Raw genomic sequence first — 17,952 nt, 5'->3', positions numbered from 1 at the left:
GGCACCAACAGATCTCCCCCGGTACACCAGAGAGACAACAGGGCAGGGTGAAATGACACCTTTATTGCTTCCACCCCAGACCAAGTCCTGCTGGCAGTGTGGAGGCAAAGAGCCGGGCCGGGCTGAGCCCAGCACCCGCCCCTCCAGCCACCTGTGCATGGGCTGGGCAGGGAGCTTCCCCATCTCTCAGCTTCTTCCTGCACCACCCTAACTCCTCGCTCGGCTGTGCCGTCCAAAGGGGCTTCTACGGGCTCTCCTCTATGGGAATAAAGCTGCCCCTGCTTGGGACAGCATCTCCGCTCCTGGCCACAGATGCTCACTCCAGCCCCAGCAGCACACTCCATGGCTGAGGCCAGACCTGCTTGGACCCCTGCCGCCCTTCCCGGGGCACCCACGGGTGCCCCTCCTGCTGCCGCAGTGGGCACACGCTCTCCTGAGCCCTGCCTTTTCCTGGCAGAACCCCTGCCCTCACCGGGGGGCTGCACCCAGCCCTGCACCCCCTGCAGCCATGCCCAGCTCAGGCCCAGCCTGGGCGCTCAGGTGCCAGACGCTGCCCCGGGGGGCCGGGGCGGGGGACTGCCCTCCCTAGCCCCCATGTCCAGCAGCCGGTGCAGGAGGCCCCCTGCCCTGCCCCAGCGGCAGTGCCGAGGGGCCGGGGGGCTGCCCCGCAGGGCCCCCAGCAGCCCAGGCAGCTGTCGGGGCAGGCGGTAGGTGGGCAGGGGCCGAAGGGGTTGGGGGACGTCGCGGGGGCTGCAGAGCCGGCTGAAGTACGCCAGGACCCACCCACCGCCGCGGCTCGCCGCCCCCAGCTCCCCATGCAGGCAGGCCATGGCTGCCCCAAAAATGTCATGGGCATCCCCGGGCGTCCCGTCAGCCATCCCGACCTGCCACCGATGGAAGAGCCGGGCACTGCCCCGGCTCCAGAGGAGCAGGACAGTGCCGCGCTGGCGGCCCACGCGGCCCCGCTGGGCGTAGAGCCAGGGCAGGGCACCCGCCTGGCCCAGGCCACCCGCTTCCCACAGGTCCAGGCGCACGTCACAGCCCAGCCCTGTGCGCAGCCGCTCGGCCAGGGCACACACCAGCCCCAGGTGCTCCTCTGAGTCGGGCGAGTACAGCAGCAGCACAGGGCGCCTGCCAGGGACACCTGCAGGGTGGAGGGGACAGTAGTGACAGCTCAGCTCCATGTCCTGGCATCCCCTGGGATGCAACAGCATGTGCCATCCACCACCCTGGGACCCCCTGCAGCCCAGGAACTGGCACCCCCTGGCATTCCAGTCCCTCTTGCCGTCCCTCCTGCAGCCCCCTTGGGTGCTTCTTACCATCATTTGGCCTCCAGGCACCACGGCAGTTGAGAAGCAGCACAGTCACCACCAGTCCCAGTGCCAGCACCAGCCCCAGCAGCCCGAAGTGCCTGCGGGAGACTGGGAGAGGGGCAGTAAGGGGGCTGTCTGCCCATTTCCACTGCCCCCTGAGTCCCCTCCAGAACCCTCTCTCACCATCGGGACAGAGCAGCTGCTTCCGAGCAAAATGCACGTCCGAGCGCCACACCTGGGGAACGGGCTGGGTGAGAGGGGGACCGTGTTGGGTCCCCCACAGCACAGATGACTGCACAAGGGTCACCTTACCAGCACACAGCTGCCCAGGACCTGCACTGGCAGCAGCAGCGCCAACTCCCCTGGAGCAGAGCCCTCTGGCTGCAAAGTACAAGGGCAGGGTCAGTGCAGGTCTGTCCCCACCACGTCCCCCCAGCCCTGCAGCACTCACCTGTGTGACAGTGTAGAGTGGGGCCTCGGGTTCACACTGCCCACCCCGGCGCTGGCACAGGGCTGCACTGAAGGCTGCAGGGATGCGGGAGGTGAGGTGCAGGTGCAGCTGGAGCCCCCAGACACTCACTGAGACATTCCAGGCAGTCTCTGTGGCCCTCAGAGAGAGAGGGGAGGTTGCAGGATGCCCAAGAGGGTGAGGGGTGCAAGGGACCCCAGGGCAGGGCTGTGCTTAGCCAAGGGCTGCCTCCTGCTCATAGGACTCACCTGACTGGTGGGGACACTCCACATGGCTGCTGTTCTTGTAGGAGAACTGAGGGGAGGTGGGATCAGCAAAGGGCAGGGTGAGCTGCCCTCACCCACCACAGCCCCCCAGCTCCTTCCGAGATGGTGCCCACCCACCCACAGAGACTTACTCGGAAGCAGAGCTGGGGGTGCACGTCCACCTTGTCCAGTATGTACACCTGGAACAAATGGAGTGTGTCACAGTTACCATCTCTGACCCACACAGCCACAGTGCCCACCCACTGCCCTACAGGGACCCTGAGATCCAGGGGATGCCCCAGTAAGTGACATGGTCCCACATCCTGTGACACCTCAAGATCAGGAGCCCTCACCTGCTCATCCTCGCTGGCCGTGGAATTGGGGATGTCGTGACAGGGTGCAGCCTCATCTGCTGCCTCCCTCCAGCAGAGGGTGGCCCGTGGGTGCAGGGCGCAGCTGGCACTCAGCACCATCGCCATCTGGTCCTTGCTGCTGGTGCTGAAGTCGTGGAAGTGCACTGAGGACCACAGCTCGGGGCCATCTGTGGGGAACCACATCAGTGGGGTGGGGTGACACTCAGGGACACCCTTGGGACTCAGCTCCCCTCCCCACAGGCACCAGGCACTCACAGGCATCTGGCCGGTCATGGAAGGGGCAGTGTTTGCTCCGTGGGCTGTCGTGGTGGGAATAGGAGGCCTGGGGCAACAGAGCATGATAGTCAGAGCAGCATATGCCCCCCACCCCTCCTCATGCGAGGACAAAGGGGCTCTGATGGCCATAGGGGAGGGCAACCCACCTCAATGCACAGGCAGGGCACCAGGAACTCATACGGCAGTGAGATGTGGTGGCCTCCGGGCACCAGCACCTGCAACAAGGAGGGAGCATCAGCTGGCAGGGACTGTGTCCCTCCAGTCTGGGACGGGGGTGTCGGGGGGCAGAGCTGTTACCTGCTGGTGGAAGGGCCGGGGCAGCTCCTCACACTCCAGGGCCAGCTGGTGGCACAGCCGCACCATGAGGGGGGGACCCGCGGGCACCCGCACCTCAATGGCCCGAACCTCAGGGAGCCAAGCATGGGTAAAGACAGGCCCTGCAGAGCAGGCAGGGGGTCAGCTGGAACCGGCGTCCCCCCAGGACACCTCCCAGGCCCTTCAGTCTCACCGGGTGGCTCAGCGGTGACCGTGTGGCTAGAGCTTAGGACCAAGCCCCGATCTGGGATGGTGCGAAGGGAGACGAGGACTTGCCGCCCGCTCTCTGCCGGGAAGCAGTCGAACTGCACCTGCCACTGCGGGGAGCAGGGGGTCAGAGCGGGGTCCGGGCCTCGGTGCCCCGCTCCACGCCCAGCGCAGACTCACCGCTGAGCTGCCCGACACCCGGCGTCGCTGCCAAACCTGCAGCCAGCCAGCCCGGTTGGAGCCCAGCTCCAGGAATGTGAGGTGCAGTCCCCGGACACCGCCGAGCTCTGCGAGAAAGCGGCGTGGGTGCTGACATGGGTGAGGGGATTGGCTGTGTGTCCCCCGCCGCGGGGATGCCACCCCCGGCCGTACCTGAGGCGGGGAGGGCCAGGCGCACCCGCAGGCAGGGCTGGCAGGGCTGCGCGGGCAGGCACAGCCGGGCACGGCTCAGCGACAGCGCGGGCGGCTCCAGCGGCGGCCCGGGGCGGGAAGGGCGGCGGCAGCGGGGGCGGCTCAGCGTCCTGTCGGCTGCAGGGGGAGAGCAGACGGGGGGCGGCCGTGCGCCGGGGGTCCCGTAGGCAGCGGGAGCCCCGGGGACTGGGAGTGCTTGGAAAGGGGGGAGAGCCCCGGGAAGTGCCGGGGAGGTGTAGTCGGAAGGGAGGTGCCCCGGGGATCGAGAGTCCTGACAAACCAGGAGCCTCGGTGATTCAGAGTCCTCGGAAGCGGGAATCTTTGGGGGTCGGGAGTGCTCGGAAACAGGGAACTCCGGAGATCCGGAGCCTTTGGAGGCGGGGAGCCCCAAGAGCCAGGAAGTTTCGGGGACCGGGAGTCCTCGGAAGCGGGGAGCCCGGTGCCCCGGAAACCTGGAGCGCCCCGCCCTCGGCCCCCCATCCTCCCGGCCCCAGTAGCCGCGGGCGGGGGAAGCCCCACAGTCCCGCCGCACCCCGGAGCCGGTATGGCCGGGCAGGAGCAGCTCCGCGCTGACAGCCCTGCCCCGCCGCTACTCACCGGTGGCCCGGCACTCCTGCAAGCAAAGAGACGGGGTGAGCGCGGCGCCGCCCGCCCCCCACCTTCCCCCGCCACTTCCCTTCCCCGGCGCTCACGAAGTTGGCGGAGACCCGCAGGCGGGTCACGGCAGCCCCGGTCCCGGACGGTAGCAGCAGCAGCAGCGGCAGCAGCGCGGCGGCAGCGGCGAGCAGCACCGGGCGCCCCATGGTCGAGCGCCGCCGCTCCCCGCCCCGCCCCGGGCCGGCCCCGCCGCATTCCTGCACCGGCACGTGCGGCCCCGCCGGCCCCCCCACCCCGCCGGGCGGCGCTTCCTGCGGCGCAGACACGCGTGGGAGAGCGGACGGTGCTTTATTTCCATAGAGCAGCGCGCGGAGGAAGGGGCACGCACCCCAGGGACCCTCCACGGCCCCGGCCCTCGGGGGTCTCCCCCTTGCATGCGAGCCCGGGGCCGTGGTGTGGATCAGACACCCACCCCGTGGTCCCCGGGGATCCCCCACCCACCGGAGCTGCGCCAGCGCTGCCCCACAGGACTGAACTGCAGAGCTTCAGCACCTCACGGAGCCCACCTATCCCCACTCATTTCTTCTTCTTCTCCTGCGTGCTAGTGAACCAGGAGTCCAGCAGCTTCTTGCTGTAGTAGAGTTGCCAGCCATGCACCTGCGCGGCCACCACCACCACCAGGTACATGACAGAGACGGCCGAGAAGCCGAAGATGAAGCGGTAAGCTTTGCCGTGGCGGTACAGCTGCTGTGCCATGGGGAACATCTCCATGGCCCCGTAGATGAGGGGAGCTATGGAGAAGAGGCCGGTGCTGATCATGGAGAGTACCAGGTAGCTGATGTTGTTGCGGGGGAAGGACAGGAGGCCCAGGAGGGAGGGCAGGATGCTGAGAAGGTAGGGATATTCCCACTGGTAGGGCATGGCCACCTGGTCGTGGGGCAGCAGCTTGAGGTGCCCCACGACCATCTGGGCCAGGAGCAGCAGCCAGATGACCACATGCGTGTAGATCAGCTTCTTGATCTCCGACTTGAGCGTCACGCTGGGGAGAGAGTGCAGGGTCATCAGGGCCTGCTGGGGTCGCGTGTCCCCCCGGGATCCCGGGAAAGGGGACACCTACCTCATCTGGTAGTGCGAGGCCACGCGCTCCCGGTGCTGGAAGTCGCTGCCGTCGGTGCCGGCGGCGCGGGGACCCCCGCGGGAGGCCATGGCGCTGTCCTGGGGAGACACCGCGTCAGGCGGGGCCGCCCTCCCCGCCCGCCTCCCCTGCGCAGCCCCGCCACAAGCCCCCCGGGCCTCCCTCCCACAGCGACAGCCCCGGGGCTCCCTCCCCGTGTCCGCCCTGCCCTCCGGGACATCCCCGCGGTGACCGCCCCGGGGGTGACACCCCCGGCCCGCCGCTCCCCGCCGTGCCGCACCTGCGGGCGGGACCCTCTGCCCGCGCTTCCGCTGCTCTATGGCCGCGGCCGCCGGCTCCGGATGCCGGGGGCAGCGCTCGGCGCAGGCGCGGCCCCGCCGCCATGGCGGGCACCGGGAGCGCCGCCGCTGCCGCCGCCGCTGCCACCGCCGCGCGCGGGCTGGCGCGCCCGGGACCGGGAGTGCGCGCCGTGGGGTCAGCGGGGGGCAGGGGTGGATACAGGGGGTGCGTGCATGTGCGGGTGTTCCGAGGTGCGTGTGTACGCTCAGGGGTGCACGCCCACGGGTGTGCTGGCACCTGGAGATGCATACGCGCGGGTACAGAGGGGTTATGAACTGGGGTTATGGCGGGGTTGGGGGATTGGGGACGTACCTGTGGGGTTGCAGATGTGCGAGCACAGAGGGGCCGGGGAAGCGTGAGGGTGCAGAGACACGTGGGGAGGAGGGCGGACAGTGGTGGGTGAGATTTATGGACACGCAGAGTGGGGTGCAGGGTAGGTACTGAAGGAAGTCCCACGTGTGTCCCCCTGCCCACTCCATCCCCTGCAGGTGGAGGCGGCTGCTGGGCCCCAAGGAGACGCTGAGGCTGCTGGAGGGCTCCGTGGTGCACCGGGAAGGTACCTGCGACAGGGGAAAATGGGGACAAGGGACACTGAGGGAGGTACATCCTGACCAGACTTTCCCTCACTAGGAGCCCTGCTGGCACTGAACAAGCCCCCTGGCCTCCCCATTCTGGGTGAGTACAGGACAGCAGTGGAGGTCTGCAGGGGTGGGGGTGTCTGCATGGGGGGCTCAGCAGATGCTGACCTGCCAGCATCTCCACAGGGCGTTCCGGGGACCTGAGCCTGGATATGCTGCTGCCGGCACTGAGACGACGCCTGGGCCTCACTGCTGATCTCCACGTGGTGAAGGCTCCTGCCAGGTGTGGTAGGAGGGTTCAGGCTGGAGGTCCTGGGGTGGAGCTGGGGCTGCCTTTCCCCCTCCAGGTCTCAAGCAGCCATGTCCCACAGGGAGTATTCTGGCCTTGTCCTCCTGTCCAGCTGCTACCACACCACTAAGAAGCTCCAACAGTTCTTCACTGATGCTCGTTGGAGAGGCCAGTACCCTGCCACATATCGGTGAGTCCTTGGGACCCTGCCATGCTGGCATGGGAGTCCTGTCCCCTTCTCACCACCTTACCCTGCAGTGCCATCACCGTGGGAGTCCCGGCAGAGGTGGAGGGTGAAATCTCCACAGGGCTGAGCTGGCAGCAGCAAAGGGACAGAGCCATGGTAAGGGGGTGCCAGTGGGCTGGGGGCACAGGGCATACCCCAGGGAGTGCTGAGGGCTGTGCTCTGCAGGTGGTGCCAGTCCCAGCCCCAGGACGCCGCAGCCTGGCCAGGAAGGATGTGAAGAGCACCCTGACACGCTACCGGGTTCTGAGTGCTGTGGGGGGCTGTGCCCTCCTCCAGCTCCAGCCCAGGACGGGTGAGTAGCCCCCAACACCTCCACCACCCCAGGCACCCTTCCTGACCCCTGCAATCTCATCTTGTCCCTGTTCCTCCCCAGCCTTCCCAGAACAGCTCCAGGTGCACCTGACGCTGCTGCTGTGTCCGGCCCTGGGTGACCACAAGCACTCCTCCCGCGTGGGCAGGGTGCTGGGAGTGCCCTTCTTTCTGAGCCCCGAATCTGCCCCCACCCACACACAGGTCCGTGGCCAGGCTGGGTGCTGGGTGGGGCTTTCAGCACAGCCTTAGTGATCCCACTGAGCTGCCCACTCACATTGCAGGTACTGGACGAGGAGTTGCTGTCCCGGCTGGGGCTTTCTCCACGGCAGCTCCATCACCTCCCACTCCATATCCACCTGCAGGAGCTAGTGCTGCCTGAGGGCCCTCTCCGTGCCCCCCCACCACCATACTTCCTGCACACTCTGCGCTCTCTGGGGCTGCCTGAGCACTAGGAGCCATGGTGCTGCCATGGACACCCTTCTGCTCTCTGCCACCCTATTAAAATCCCCCCCGTTGTCTGGGAGGCCCAGCACTCAGTTCTTTTCTTGGCACACAGAGGATGCATTTCTCCTGGCTGTGCCTCTGGGGGCACCAGCCCTGCTGCCACTCTCTGCCTGCCCTGGTTCCAAGTGCTGGAATGCAGCAGCGTCATCACCCACCGCAGCTCTGTTTGGCAGGGGCAACCATAGGCAGGAGCTGAGGCAGCTTTTCCTGCCTGCTCTCTGCCCTGGCAGCCCCAGTTCCCACCCACAGCCCCATCCCAGGGGCAGTCCTAGCTCTCCCCACAGCTCTCACACACAGAAGGTCCAAGACAGACTCCTTATCATAGAATCATTTTAAAGCGTGGGAGGAGCTGGGTACCACGACACAGCAGTGGGATCTCTTTGGGATCAGAGGCAGCCGGTGTTGACTCAGCAAGGACAGGCAGGGTGCTGTCCACTCCTGGGGCTGTCTCAGTGTCCCAAGTCTTCTGCATCCCATTGGGAGCTGCTGTGTTCTTCTGCTCCAGGCACGGGGTGGTGCTCTGTGCAGACTGAGGTTGTTGCAGGGGCTTGGCAGGAGGGAAGGAGCGTGCAGAACCTTGGGTTAGCCAGGGATTTCTGGGGGTTCCCCGGGGTGGTGGCATCGGCACCCAATCCAGGGGACAGACACTGATCCGGGGCTGCTCAGGTGGGTGACTGAGCCGTGGCAGCCCCTGGCTCCCAGCAGGGGAGGCCCGAGGCTTTGGTGGTGCTGGGGGCTCAGAGCTGGTGGAAGGGCAGTGGCTCTGTTGCTCCAGAGGAGGCAGCTTCTTTGTTGCTGCTCTGGGCTGGGTCCCCTGGGTGGTTCTGCCCGCTGGGGACACAGAGCACTTGTAGGCACTGGGCACTGTGGTAGGAGATCGATGCCGTGCTCTCCGGGACACCTGGGTGGTTCTGCCCCCTGGCGACAGGGAGAGCTTGGGGGCACTGGGCACCATGGTAGGAGATGGATGCCGTGCTCTCCGGGGCACCTGGGTGGTTCTGGCCCCTGGGGACAGGGAGAGCTTGCGGGCACTGGGCCCAGAGTTGGAGAAATGGCGCTGTACTCGCTTACGCGCATGGGTGGCTCTGGCCCTTGGGGACACAGGGAGCTTGCGGGCACTGGGCGCAGTGGTGGAGAAATGACGCTGTGCTCGCTTGGGGACACGGGTGTCTCTGGCCCTTGGGGACACAGGGTCCTGAAGAGTGGTGGGGGGCTGGTCCTGGGCTTGCTCTTGTGCTGACTGGAGGCTCTTCAGGGAACAGCCCTTGACCAGCAGCTTCACACGTCCTGACAGAAGCTTGGGCACAGCTGCCTGCAGGGAGACAGCAGGTGTTGGGAGGGCTCAGGGTGTCTGGGGGGTATGTTGGCCCCCTCCCCTCAGCCTACCTCCTTGTAGATGAGCTCAAACGCTCCAATGGGACAGGTGGGGTTGTCCTTGCGGTCCAGCACGAGGCACAGCGTGTCCCGCTGGACGTTGGCACAGAGCTGTCGGGTCACTGCCGAGGAGGGGCTCATGGTGGGGCAGGAGTTGATCTCCAGCAGCCAGGGCTGGAGGTTCTCCCCAACAACAAAGTCGGCCCCATAGAGCTCGAAGTTGCCCTTGCGGAATCGCACCCGGTCCCGGGCACTGCGCAGAGCGTTCAGGATCGCCGCCTTCATGCCGGGCACCAGCACCTTGTGCCAAGCATCCCCCTGCCCCACCTGTGCCAGGTATTCCTGGAACTGCTTGTTTGACCAGATCTTGTCGGGGGGCACACGGGGGTCCTGGTCTGGTGACGTCTTGTACCACTTCTGGACGGAGACGTTGCAGAGGTGCCTGGCACTGGGGCAGGGAGAGCGGGGCTGGGTCAGGGGGCGCCGGGGTGCTGGGGTGTGGGGAGCCAGGGTGTGGGCACTCACCGCTCCAGGTGATGCAGGGAGAAGGGCCGGGAGCAGAAGCGCAGGTAGCAGTCTTGGTAGAACCAGACAGTCAGTGGCTTCCAGTCAGTCACAACAAACCATTGCCGGATGTCGAATTTAGTGCCAAAAATGGTCAGCAGCCGCTCCACGTACTTCTGCACCACCCATCTGCCCACCTGCACTGAGGGTGCTGTGCAGCTCCATGCCAGCTGCAGCATCTCCTCCAGCCGCGTCATGCAGATGATGCCTGGAAAAAACAGTCATAGTAGGACCCCTCCTAAATAGGAAACTTCTGTGTGCTCCCCACTTCCCCCAGCCTTACCCCTGCCTTGGGATTCAGCACCAGGCTTGAGGATCCAGACGTTGAGCTTGCCCTCCATGTCAAGCTGGGGCAGCTTCTCTGCCAGGCTCTGCAGCAGGTTCTGGCACTGCTTCCGCTGCTGCCTGGTCAGCACCAGCCCTGCCCCCTCACTGTGGGTGGAAGGGGGCCTCAGCAGCAGCCCTGCCACGGTGCCCCCTGTCCCCCCATCCTCGTCAGCACTCACTGTGCCACACGGTAGTATTGCTGCAGGAAGTTGTCCCAGTCGATGCATGTCCTGCAGGGGGACGGGGTGTTCCTGTCGATGTCCTCGTGCTGCAGAACGCCCAGGTGCTGCTTACAGACCTCCAGGGCTTCCTCCACCAGCTCAGGGTACAGGGGGGAGCCTGGCTGTGCTGTGGAATGCTTGGGTTGAGAGATGTGACTCCTATGCCAGCTTTGGGGACAGAGCCTCCCTGTAGGATGAGTGGCTTTGGGTGCATGGGGATGGTATTGGGAGCAGAGCACCCATAAGCTGGGCTAGTAGGAGGGAGTGGGGGATCCCAGGCCACAGCCATGAGCAGAGGCTGTATCTCCAAGCTCAGCCATCCATTGTCCCTAACTCTATACTCTCTGCCATCATCCCCAGGCCCAGCTTCATGTACTCACCTTCCCCATTGTCAGAGTTTGGGACCTGCTCAGTCCTCACTGGCCTGTCCCCAGCCTCCTCCAGGGCCAGTTTGAGCAGGCTGCGTGCTGCTGTCAGGCGGAAATCCTCTGCAAGAGGGAGGCATCATCCCCAGCCAGTCCTGCGCAGGACACTGGGGCAGTGGGAGCACAAGGAGGGACAGGAGGGCAACAGCCTTCAGCTCACCAATGAAAGCTTCTCGATCATCTCTGGTCCCCAGCCGGTAGCACCGGGGGAAGAAGGCATTGGGGTCAGCTTGCTCAATCCACGGCAGGTTTTGTAGGCTGAGGCACAGGCCCTCCTGTTTAGAGGAAGTTGTCAGTGCCTACTGGACCCCATCCCCCTGCCCAAAGGCTCCAGCCTCCCACCTTGGTGGTGAATGCATCCACCCGGGCATAGTGGTTCAGCACGCTGTCATCCCGCAGCAGCTGGCGGTCAATGGTCTCAAGGAAGTTGGTCCAGATGAAGTTTGGCAACTGGTCCCGTGCCAGGTAGGACTGGCGGAGGGAGGAAGTCAGGGTGGGACACAGAGCCCCCATCCCACCCTCGTGCCCTGTCCAAGGCTGTGCCCAAGCCTGGGACAGTGGCAGAGCTCAGCCCCAGCCCTCTGTGCTAACCATGAGGTCATGGATGCCGTGTGGGTCCTCATCACACTGCTCTTCCTCCTTCTCAGCAGGTAGCCACGGGTAATGCAGGGGGTCGGTGGTCCCCAGAACAGGCTGTGCCACACCACGTGGGTTCAGCAGCACCTCCCTCTGCCTAGCACCACCACTGCCTGGTGCTGTGTGCAGGCGCTGCCTGCTTTGGTCACCGCAGTGCTGCTCCAGCTGCCTGCCCGTGCTGGGTGCCTTCCTCTCTACCCAGCCCCGGGCTCGCAGCAGGCGGCGGATGATGGGGTAGGGGCCCTGTACCATGAAGATCTTCTTCTCCTGTGCAGAGACCAGTGGGCTCAGCCTGCCCCAGTTCTTGTTCCTCTGGCTTGGCTCTCCTGAGCCAGAAACGCAATAAATGCAAGCAGGTGGCATTTGAGGGCTGTGAAATCGGGTCCCTCACCTTAATGGCCATCTCCACATGCAGCTTGGCCCTCTTGATCTGCTCAAGGTTAAGCAAGTGCTGGCAGCGAACCTGGTGGCTGGTGGTGGCTGCTGAATGCCCTGTGAGGACAGCCCTGTCTGAGCCCACTGTCCCCACTCCCACAGGGTAGGGATGGAGAGGTAGAAAGCACTGACCTGCCTGCCTCTGGCATGACCTTCGGGCCCTTGAAAGGGTAGTCTCCGACCTGCTGAGCCTTGTGCCAGCGTCCCAGCTGCAGTGCACAGTCCCAGGATACCCCACTGTACCCTTGTCCCCAGCCTCCTGGGCCATGAGGTGGCTGAAGTGTACCCTGCTCAAGTATTGTCCCTGTCTGGGGGACTGTGTGCCTGCAGTGCTGCTCTCTGGGTCACATTGTCCCATGGCAGCCTGAGGAGAGCTCTGGGTGGCTCTTCCTCCTCTGTGCCAAGCAGCTTAGCCTATTCCCCTGTCCTGCTGGGGACTGAAGTCGGAGTCCAGCACAGGACATGGCCTCTGAACCCCAGTACCACTGATGTTAGAATGCAGGACATGGCTCCCCAACGCCAGCACCACTGTGATGTCACAGCCCCAACTCCAGCCTCCATGATGGCTCCACTGCACACAAGGGGGGACACAAACAGCCCCCTACATCCACAGCCAGCCATCCCCCACTCAAACCTTACACCCTGCACAAAATCCTGCGTGCCCCACAACCCAAGCTCCTTGCTACCCCCAGGGCAACTTCAAGTCCTTTCATACTCTCCTGACACCCCCCATGGCCCCTCACACACCATCAGGGCTGACCCCACTGTTGGCTGTTGCTGGACTGTGCCCCTCCAGTTCCATTCCTGCTCCCATTCCATGCCCTCCCCCATCCCCCGGTGTGGCCCAGAGCGGCGGGAGGGAGGAGACAGAGGCGGTGGGTACAGCAAACAAGACCGTTTAAAAAACAAGACGAGACAGGGGCGGCGGCGGGGCCGCGCTGCCGCAAGCAGGGGCTGCTCCCGCCCAGCCCAGAGAGGGGCGGGCAGGGCCCGGCCCCGCCCGGCGATCCTCGAGAAACGGGAGCAGGCACAGGCACAGTGCCCGCTGGGCACAAGCACAGGGGAGCCACGGGGTCCTGCACCACGGCCTAAAACTGGAGAGAAAACACACGGCTGTTAGTCCAGTCCCTGCTTGCAGTGCTCTGAGAACCCTCACCACCCTCCTGGCACCTGGGATGGAGGCTGAGGGTGGCCACTGCTCACAGGGATCTGTGCTCAGCTTCTCCTGCTGCCTCCCCAGGCACTGCACATCCATCTCAGCACCCACCAAAAGGGTCTCATCCCCTAAGGCTGCTGCTGCCACTGAGCAAGCTCTGGGGGTCTCAAAAGCTGGCACTTCATAAGCAAAGGGAATACAAGCACCTTTGGCATCCTTTCCTCCCTGTCCCCAAGAGGTTCCTTGGGGAGGGTGTCACCCTGTCCTCACTAATGGGACTGGGGGACTCTGGGCACAAGGGCCACACTGGCTTTGACCCCACACCCCACTCCCAAAATCAGAGACCCCTCCTCCCATTTCAGAGTCTCACATTCTTAAGGAACTCCTCTGCCACGATGCGGGCCCTCGCATTGACAGAGAGTTTCATCTCGCTGATTTCCTTGTCAATCTCCTCCATGAAGTGGATGACAAAGTCCACCAGCTTGTGCTTGTACATCTGCTCCGTGTGGAAGTTTGTGATCAAGAAGCTGATATCATAACCCTGCACAAGAGAAAACCCTAGGGTTTAGCACCCAAACGCTGGCCATGCAAGCTCGCATCCCAGTTCTGCACTGGACACCCTCCCAGTGCCAGGAGCAGAGCCAGGAGTTGCTTTGTCCCCTCCCTGCCACCTCACCTCCACAGGCTTTCTGCGCAGAATAAAGAAGTTCTCAGCCCTCATCATCATAAAGCGCATGAATTTGTGGCACAAGATCTTCTCGATCTCGTCAGCCTGGAAAGAGAAAAGGGAAGTGAGGCTTCCCCACGGGCTGAGCTGCCAGTCCCCTGCCCGAACCCCCCTCACCTGCTTCACGGCGATGCTGACGCGCACGGAGTTAATGGAGCCCTCGATGAGCACCTTCTCCTTCTCGTTCCTGCTAATGATCACCGGCTGCAACAGCAGCTCCTTGCTGCTCCTGCGAACAGAGGGAGGGCAGGAGTGACTCATTTACTGTGGGAAACAGGGAAGGGGAGCCGCAGAGATCAGGGGCATGTGGGGGCTTTGCTACAGGATGTTCCTGTGTCCCGAAGATGTTCCTCCTCAGGGCAGACATTTCCTCGGTCCCAAGCTAGATCCCCTTCCTCCTCCCCGCAGCTCCCCCGGCTCCCTGCCGGCACCGGCCTTGCGCCTAAGGGCTGGGGGGGGCCAAGGCACGGCAGGAACGGGCTAGCGGCCCCCGGGGCGGGCAGCCAGGGCCCTGCAGGGCTCTCTTGGTGTTCCCTCCCGCCCCCGTACCTGACTTCCACCTCGGGCTTGTTGTGCCGCTCCACCACCTGCGAGGAGAAGTTCTCCAAGCACAGCGCGGCCTGCAGCGTAGCGCGCACCGCGTTCAGGTACGGGCGCAGCGTGGCAGTCTGCGGGGACACGGCGGCGGCGTCAGACCCCCGACCGGAGCCCGGGGTCGGGTCTTTCCCCCTGCCCCTGCCCCAGCCCCCGACCAGCAGCCCGCTGCCCCCGCAGCTCCGCTCACTCCGCCGGCCCCGGTTCCGACCCTCCCCGGCCTCCCCGCTGCCACCGCCCCTCACGGGGCGCCCCCCGCCCTACCATGGTGGCAGCGGAGCTCCGGGCCGGCCAGGCGGAAGTGGCTGATCACCTCTTCCGGGATGCGCGGCACCTCCCACTGCGGCGGGAGGGAGGGGGGGCGGCAGGAGGCTCCCGCCCTGCGGCCTGGCCCCCCCCGCGGCACGGAGCCGGGTGGCGGCGGCGAGACTTCGCGCGGCTCCCCCCGCGCCGCGCCGCGCTTGGTACGGGCCTGTCAGCGCTACCATATTAGGGAAGGGAGATGGAGGGCGGGCTGAGCCAATGAGCGGAGGCGCGGGGCGCGGTGCGGCGAATGGGTGATGAGGGGCGGGGCGCCCGCGGGGCCGGAAGGGGCGCCCGGCCCAGACCCGGCCCCGCGGCCTCCGCAGCGCCCCGGGGCCGCCCCCGCCGCGTCCCCGCCACCCCCCGGTGATCTCCCTCCGGTGATCCCCCCGCCGGGTTCCTCGGCGCCTCGGTGATTCCCCCCGCCTTGTTCCCTCAGCGCCCTGGTGATTCTCCCCACGTTCCTCTCAGCGCCCCGGTGATCCCTACCCCGGTTCCACAGAGCCCCGATGCCCCCCGGCCCTCCGTAGCCCCTCACTCCATTCCATTCCCTGCCGGCTTCCCCCGTCCCCGGCTCCCCCGTGTTCCCGTCGGTCCCCCAGAGCCCACTCGGTGCCCGGCCACCATGAGCGAGCTGAAGGACTGCCCGCTGCAGTTCCATGACTTCAAGTCGGTGGACCACGTGAAAGTGTGTCCCCGCTACACGGCCGTGCTGGCCCGCTCGGAGGACGATGGCATCGGCATCGAGGAGCTGGACACGCTGCAGCTGGAGCTGGAGACGCTGCTGTCCTCTGCCAGCCGCCGCCTTCGCGTCCTGGAGGCTGAGACACAGGTGCTGGGGCCGCCCGCGTTGGGTCAGGGACGGACTCTCTGTCTGGCTCCTTCCCACCGAGGGGCTGCCTCTGATCTGCCCCTGCCCAGTGCTGGGCACAGGACCTGATGGGACACCACTCTTTTCCAGATCCTGACGGACTGGCAGGATAAGAAGGGCGACCGGCGGTTCCTGAAGCTGAGCAAGGACCACGATGTGGGCCCATCTGTAAAACATGGGAAGCCCAAGAAGCAGAAGCTGGAGGGCAAAGGGGGCCATGGGACTGGGCCTGGGCCCGGCCGGCCCAAGTCTAAGAACCTGCAGCCCAAGATCCAGGAATACGAGTTCCAGGATGATCCCATTGATGTGCCCCGCATCCCCAAAAATGATGCTCCAAACAGGTGTGTGGGTGTTGGGAGGTGTTGGGATCATCTTTCTCCTTCCTTGGAGCACATGGCACAAGGGCTGCCTCTAGCCCGAGAGAAGAGGGGCCACATGGGGAAAGGGGACATGTGTCACCCTGCTCCCCTGCAGCTCCCTCTCACAGTTCATCCATTCTTGCAGGTTCTGGGCATCGGTGGAGCCGTACTGTGCTGATCTCACCAACGAGGAGGTCAGAGTCCTGGAGGAGCTGCTCAAGCCGCCGGAGGACGAGGCTGAGCATTACAAGGTGAAAAGCTCCTAAGCCCCTTCCTCTGTCCTCTCTCCCCATCCCCTTTGGCACCTCACAGTGACTGTTCCTGCCTGGGATGCTGCCGTGGCACTGGTGAGTTGGGAGACAAGGCAGAGGCTGCAGGAGCTGTGCTGAGCCTTGCTCTTGCAGATTCCACCTCTGGGGAAGCATTACTCCCAGCGCTGGGCACAAGAGGACCTGCTGGAGGAGCAGAAGGATGGAGCCCGGGCTGCAGCTGCTGCTGACAAGAAGAAAGGTGTCCTGGGGCCACTGACTGAGCTGGACACTAAAGGTGCCCCAATCCCACCCCTGCCTTTGCCCAGAGGGGCTGGGAGTCCAATGGAGCCAGGCCCAAGAAAGGCTGAGGTTGCTCTGGCCCACTGCTCATCTCTGTGTCTTTGGGGTTGCTTTTCCCTCTCTCCCGCTTGCTCCTAGATGTCGATGCCCTCCTGAAGAAGTCAGAAGCCCAGCACGAGCAGCCAGAGGATGGGTGTCCCTTTGGTCCCCTGACACAGCGTCTCCTGCAGGCCCTTGTGGAGGTGAGGGGCTCTGATGGTGCTGTGCCATGGTGGCCTGGCACTGTAGGGCATTGCAGCCAAAACCCAGCACTGTAACCTTTCCCTGGTGCTCCCTGTGCTAGGAGAACATCATCTCCCCTGTTGAGGACTCCCCCATCCCCGAGATCACCGGCAAGGACTCGGGAGCTGACGGTGCTGGCACATCTCCCCGCAGCCAGAACAAGCCCTTCAGGTGAGCAGCTGGGGCGGGCCCAGAGCTCAGCACTGCCCGCGGGTGCACCGAGCACGCCGCTGGCTCCCTGCCACTGCGAGTCACAGGGAGCAAAGGGCGTGTGGTGGGCAGCAGCCACTCTCCACCCTGGCAGTGTCCCCCACACCAAGTCACTGGAGGGGCGGATCAAGGAGGAGCTGGTGGCCCAGGGCCTGCTGGAGTCAGAGGACCGTCCGGCTGAGGACTCGGAGGACGAGGTGCTGGCTGAGCTACGCAAGAGGCAGGCAGAGCTAAAGGCACTCAGCGCACACAACCGCACCAAGAAGCACGAGCTGCTGAGGTGAGAGCCAGCAGGCTGGGGTGGGTGCAGGGAGGGGGCTGCCTTGCAGTGCCTGACACCCCCCTGTGCCCCCCAGGCTGGCCAAGGAGGAGCTGCATCGGCAGGAGCTGCGGCAGCGTGTCCGCATGGCTGACAACGAGGTGATGGATGCATTCCGCAAGATCATGGCTGCCCGGCAGAAGAAGCGCACGCCCACCAAAAAGGAAAAGGACCAGGCCTGGAAGACCCTGAAGGAGAGGGAGAGCATCCTCAAGCTGCTAGATGGGTAGCAGGGACCAAGGACCCCCCCACTGTGTGTGGACCTCACCCGCAGGGGGCTGCCCTGCCTGAGCCCTGCCACCACAGGACGGAACTGGCACAGCCTCCCCCACGCCCTGAGTGTGCTCAGCCTCCCTACTCGGATGAAGGAGCCCAGCTGCTGTCTCCTCCCTGTGTAGGGCTGTCACTGACCCAAGCTGGGCACCCCGTGGAGCTGTGGAGGTCCCTCCCTTCCACTCCTATGTCCCCCCTGCACTCCCCTGTTACTCGGGTGACATCAGCCAGGTCACTGCAGGGGCTAAATGTGATGGTGTGATTCCCACGGTCCCGTGTCCCTCTCTGTGATGCGGGGCAGGGGGAAATCCCAGCCCCACGGGTGGACTGGGGGGAGTGGTGAGGGGAAGCGGCTGGAGGGGTGAGGGGCCTGGTGTGTGGGTCGCCAAGCTCTCCATGTTCCGGTGGTTTCTATTGCCGTGAGCACCGGCAATAAAGGCAGCCGTGTGCAGTTGACGGTGTGGTGACATTGGGGGACAGCCCTGCCCGGCGGTGGGGAATGGGCTCGGTCTGGGGAGGGGGGCGAGGAGTGGCAGGGCTGGGTCTGTCCTGCACTCTACTCGTGTCTCCCCAAGGGATGCCCTCGCATCCCCACAGCAGCTGCGGGGGGAGCCTGGGGGTGATGCCGCGCCGCGCTCGCCGCCCTCCCCGCGCTTTTCCCGCGTGTCCACGCGCGCCGCGGTCACGCGTGTCCTCTCTCCCCGACACCGCGGC

The 17,952-nt window shown here is 65.1% G+C and overlaps 6 protein-coding genes across 8 annotated transcripts; 2 read left to right on the top strand and 4 right to left on the bottom strand.

Moving 5' to 3' along the window:
* Positions 1 to 42: 42 nt before the first annotated feature.
* IL17RE (interleukin 17 receptor E) lies at positions 43 to 4,413 on the bottom strand. Of its 2 annotated transcripts, XM_077184284.1 has the most exons (16): positions 4,303 to 4,413; positions 4,208 to 4,223; positions 3,572 to 3,727; positions 3,380 to 3,486; positions 3,186 to 3,309; positions 2,975 to 3,114; positions 2,824 to 2,892; positions 2,657 to 2,723; positions 2,381 to 2,568; positions 2,180 to 2,227; positions 2,031 to 2,076; positions 1,765 to 1,913; positions 1,626 to 1,694; positions 1,497 to 1,548; positions 1,320 to 1,421; positions 43 to 1,144 (listed from the first exon to the last, which is right to left on the bottom strand). In XM_077184284.1, exons 1-16 carry the CDS (start codon positions 4,411 to 4,413, stop codon positions 537 to 539), a joined length of 2,052 nt encoding a protein of 683 aa, XP_077040399.1. In that variant the 3' UTR covers positions 43 to 536. The 2 variants fall into 2 exon arrangements, with proteins under 2 accessions (XP_077040399.1, XP_054496037.2); XM_054640062.2 differs by having other exon boundaries at positions 1,320 to 1,548.
* A 125-nt stretch (positions 4,414 to 4,538) lies between these two features.
* JAGN1 (jagunal vesicle mediated transporter 1) lies at positions 4,539 to 5,783 on the bottom strand. Its single transcript, XM_054640177.2, has 3 exons — positions 5,623 to 5,783; positions 5,325 to 5,422; positions 4,539 to 5,246 (listed from the first exon to the last, which is right to left on the bottom strand). Exons 2-3 carry the CDS (start codon positions 5,411 to 5,413, stop codon positions 4,784 to 4,786), a joined length of 552 nt encoding a protein of 183 aa, XP_054496152.1. The 5' UTR covers positions 5,414 to 5,422; positions 5,623 to 5,783; the 3' UTR covers positions 4,539 to 4,783.
* Positions 4,790 to 7,630, top strand: RPUSD3 (RNA pseudouridine synthase D3). The gene is made up of 9 exons (XM_054640176.2): positions 4,790 to 4,927; positions 6,170 to 6,237; positions 6,312 to 6,356; positions 6,446 to 6,542; positions 6,631 to 6,738; positions 6,807 to 6,891; positions 6,961 to 7,087; positions 7,169 to 7,308; positions 7,389 to 7,630. Exons 1-9 carry the CDS (start codon positions 4,893 to 4,895, stop codon positions 7,557 to 7,559), a joined length of 876 nt encoding a protein of 291 aa, XP_054496151.2. The 5' UTR covers positions 4,790 to 4,892; the 3' UTR covers positions 7,560 to 7,630.
* A 294-nt stretch (positions 7,631 to 7,924) lies between these two features.
* Positions 7,925 to 12,323, bottom strand: TTLL3 (tubulin tyrosine ligase like 3). Of its 2 annotated transcripts, XM_054640190.2 has the most exons (10): positions 11,550 to 12,323; positions 11,114 to 11,425; positions 10,865 to 10,993; positions 10,683 to 10,797; positions 10,478 to 10,585; positions 10,056 to 10,224; positions 9,833 to 9,981; positions 9,511 to 9,757; positions 8,998 to 9,433; positions 7,925 to 8,923 (listed from the first exon to the last, which is right to left on the bottom strand). In XM_054640190.2, exons 1-10 carry the CDS (start codon positions 11,949 to 11,951, stop codon positions 7,931 to 7,933), a joined length of 3,060 nt encoding a protein of 1,019 aa, XP_054496165.2. In that variant the 5' UTR covers positions 11,952 to 12,323; the 3' UTR covers positions 7,925 to 7,930. The 2 variants fall into 2 exon arrangements, with proteins under 2 accessions (XP_054496165.2, XP_077040397.1); XM_077184282.1 differs by having other exon boundaries at positions 9,833 to 10,144.
* A 150-nt stretch (positions 12,324 to 12,473) lies between these two features.
* ARPC4 (actin related protein 2/3 complex subunit 4) lies at positions 12,474 to 14,479 on the bottom strand. Its single transcript, XM_054640191.2, has 6 exons — positions 14,335 to 14,479; positions 14,026 to 14,144; positions 13,594 to 13,705; positions 13,426 to 13,521; positions 13,120 to 13,290; positions 12,474 to 12,687 (listed from the first exon to the last, which is right to left on the bottom strand). Exons 1-6 carry the CDS (start codon positions 14,335 to 14,337, stop codon positions 12,682 to 12,684), a joined length of 507 nt encoding a protein of 168 aa, XP_054496166.1. The 5' UTR covers positions 14,338 to 14,479; the 3' UTR covers positions 12,474 to 12,681.
* A 162-nt stretch (positions 14,480 to 14,641) lies between these two features.
* Positions 14,642 to 17,694, top strand: TADA3 (transcriptional adaptor 3). The gene is made up of 8 exons (XM_054639929.2): positions 14,642 to 15,205; positions 15,335 to 15,585; positions 15,749 to 15,854; positions 16,008 to 16,149; positions 16,293 to 16,396; positions 16,498 to 16,607; positions 16,741 to 16,926; positions 17,003 to 17,694. The coding sequence occupies exons 1-8, from the start codon at positions 14,999 to 15,001 to the stop codon at positions 17,193 to 17,195; spliced, it is 1,299 nt and encodes a 432-aa protein (XP_054495904.1). The 5' UTR covers positions 14,642 to 14,998; the 3' UTR covers positions 17,196 to 17,694.
* The last annotated feature ends 258 nt before the right edge of the window (positions 17,695 to 17,952 follow it).

Source organism: Agelaius phoeniceus, chromosome 11 (assembly GCF_051311805.1).
Source record: "Agelaius phoeniceus isolate bAgePho1 chromosome 11, bAgePho1.hap1, whole genome shotgun sequence".
NCBI lineage: Eukaryota > Metazoa > Chordata > Aves > Passeriformes > Icteridae > Agelaius > Agelaius phoeniceus.
The sequence above is the reverse complement of the archived record's forward strand: the minus strand, read 5'-3'. Positions and strand labels throughout refer to the sequence as shown.

Bases quoted from the DNA above. Each gene is read 5' to 3' on its own strand.
- IL17RE (XM_054640062.2), bottom strand. From the start codon at position 4,413: ATGGGGCGCCCGGTGCTGCTCGCCGCTGCCGCCGCGCTGCTGCCGCTG. The intron at 3,310-3,379 runs GTGAGTCTGCGC...TGCTCCCCGCAG, and splicing joins GGGTGTCGGGCAGCTCAGCG to TGGCAGGTGCAGTTCGACTG. The intron at 2,569-2,656 runs GTGAGTGCCTGG...GGTTCCCCACAG, and splicing joins CCATGACCGGCCAGATGCCT to ATGGCCCCGAGCTGTGGTCC.
- RPUSD3 (XM_054640176.2), top strand. From the start codon at position 4,893: ATGACAGAGACGGCCGAGAAGCCGAAGATGAAGCG. The intron at 6,739-6,806 runs GTGAGTCCTTGG...CTTACCCTGCAG, and splicing joins CAGTACCCTGCCACATATCG to TGCCATCACCGTGGGAGTCC. The intron at 7,088-7,168 runs GTGAGTAGCCCC...GTTCCTCCCCAG, and splicing joins CCAGCTCCAGCCCAGGACGG to CCTTCCCAGAACAGCTCCAG.
- JAGN1 (XM_054640177.2), bottom strand. From the start codon at position 5,413: ATGGCCTCCCGCGGGGGTCCCCGCGCCGCCGGCACCGACGGCAGCGAC. The intron at 5,247-5,324 runs GTAGGTGTCCCC...CTCTCTCCCCAG, and splicing joins GCCTCGCACTACCAGATGAG to CGTGACGCTCAAGTCGGAGA.
- TTLL3 (XM_054640190.2), bottom strand. From the start codon at position 11,951: ATGGGACAATGTGACCCAGAGAGCAGCACTGCAGGCACACAGTCCCCC. The intron at 9,758-9,832 runs GTAAGGCTGGGG...TGTTTTTTCCAG, and splicing joins TGCTGAATCCCAAGGCAGGG to GCATCATCTGCATGACGCGG. The intron at 8,924-8,997 runs GTAGGCTGAGGG...GTCTCCCTGCAG, and splicing joins TTGAGCTCATCTACAAGGAG to GCAGCTGTGCCCAAGCTTCT.
- ARPC4 (XM_054640191.2), bottom strand. The intron at 13,706-14,025 runs GTACGGGGGCGG...CTCTGTTCGCAG, and splicing joins AAGCCCGAGGTGGAAGTCAG to GAGCAGCAAGGAGCTGCTGT. The intron at 13,291-13,425 runs GTGAGGTGGCAG...TCTCTTGTGCAG, and splicing joins TGCGCAGAAAGCCTGTGGAG to GGTTATGATATCAGCTTCTT.
- TADA3 (XM_054639929.2), top strand. From the start codon at position 14,999: ATGAGCGAGCTGAAGGACTGCCCGCTGCAGTTCCATGACTTCAAGTCG. The intron at 15,855-16,007 runs GTGAAAAGCTCC...TTGCTCTTGCAG, and splicing joins ACGAGGCTGAGCATTACAAG to ATTCCACCTCTGGGGAAGCA. The intron at 16,927-17,002 runs GTGAGAGCCAGC...TGTGCCCCCCAG, and splicing joins AAGAAGCACGAGCTGCTGAG to GCTGGCCAAGGAGGAGCTGC.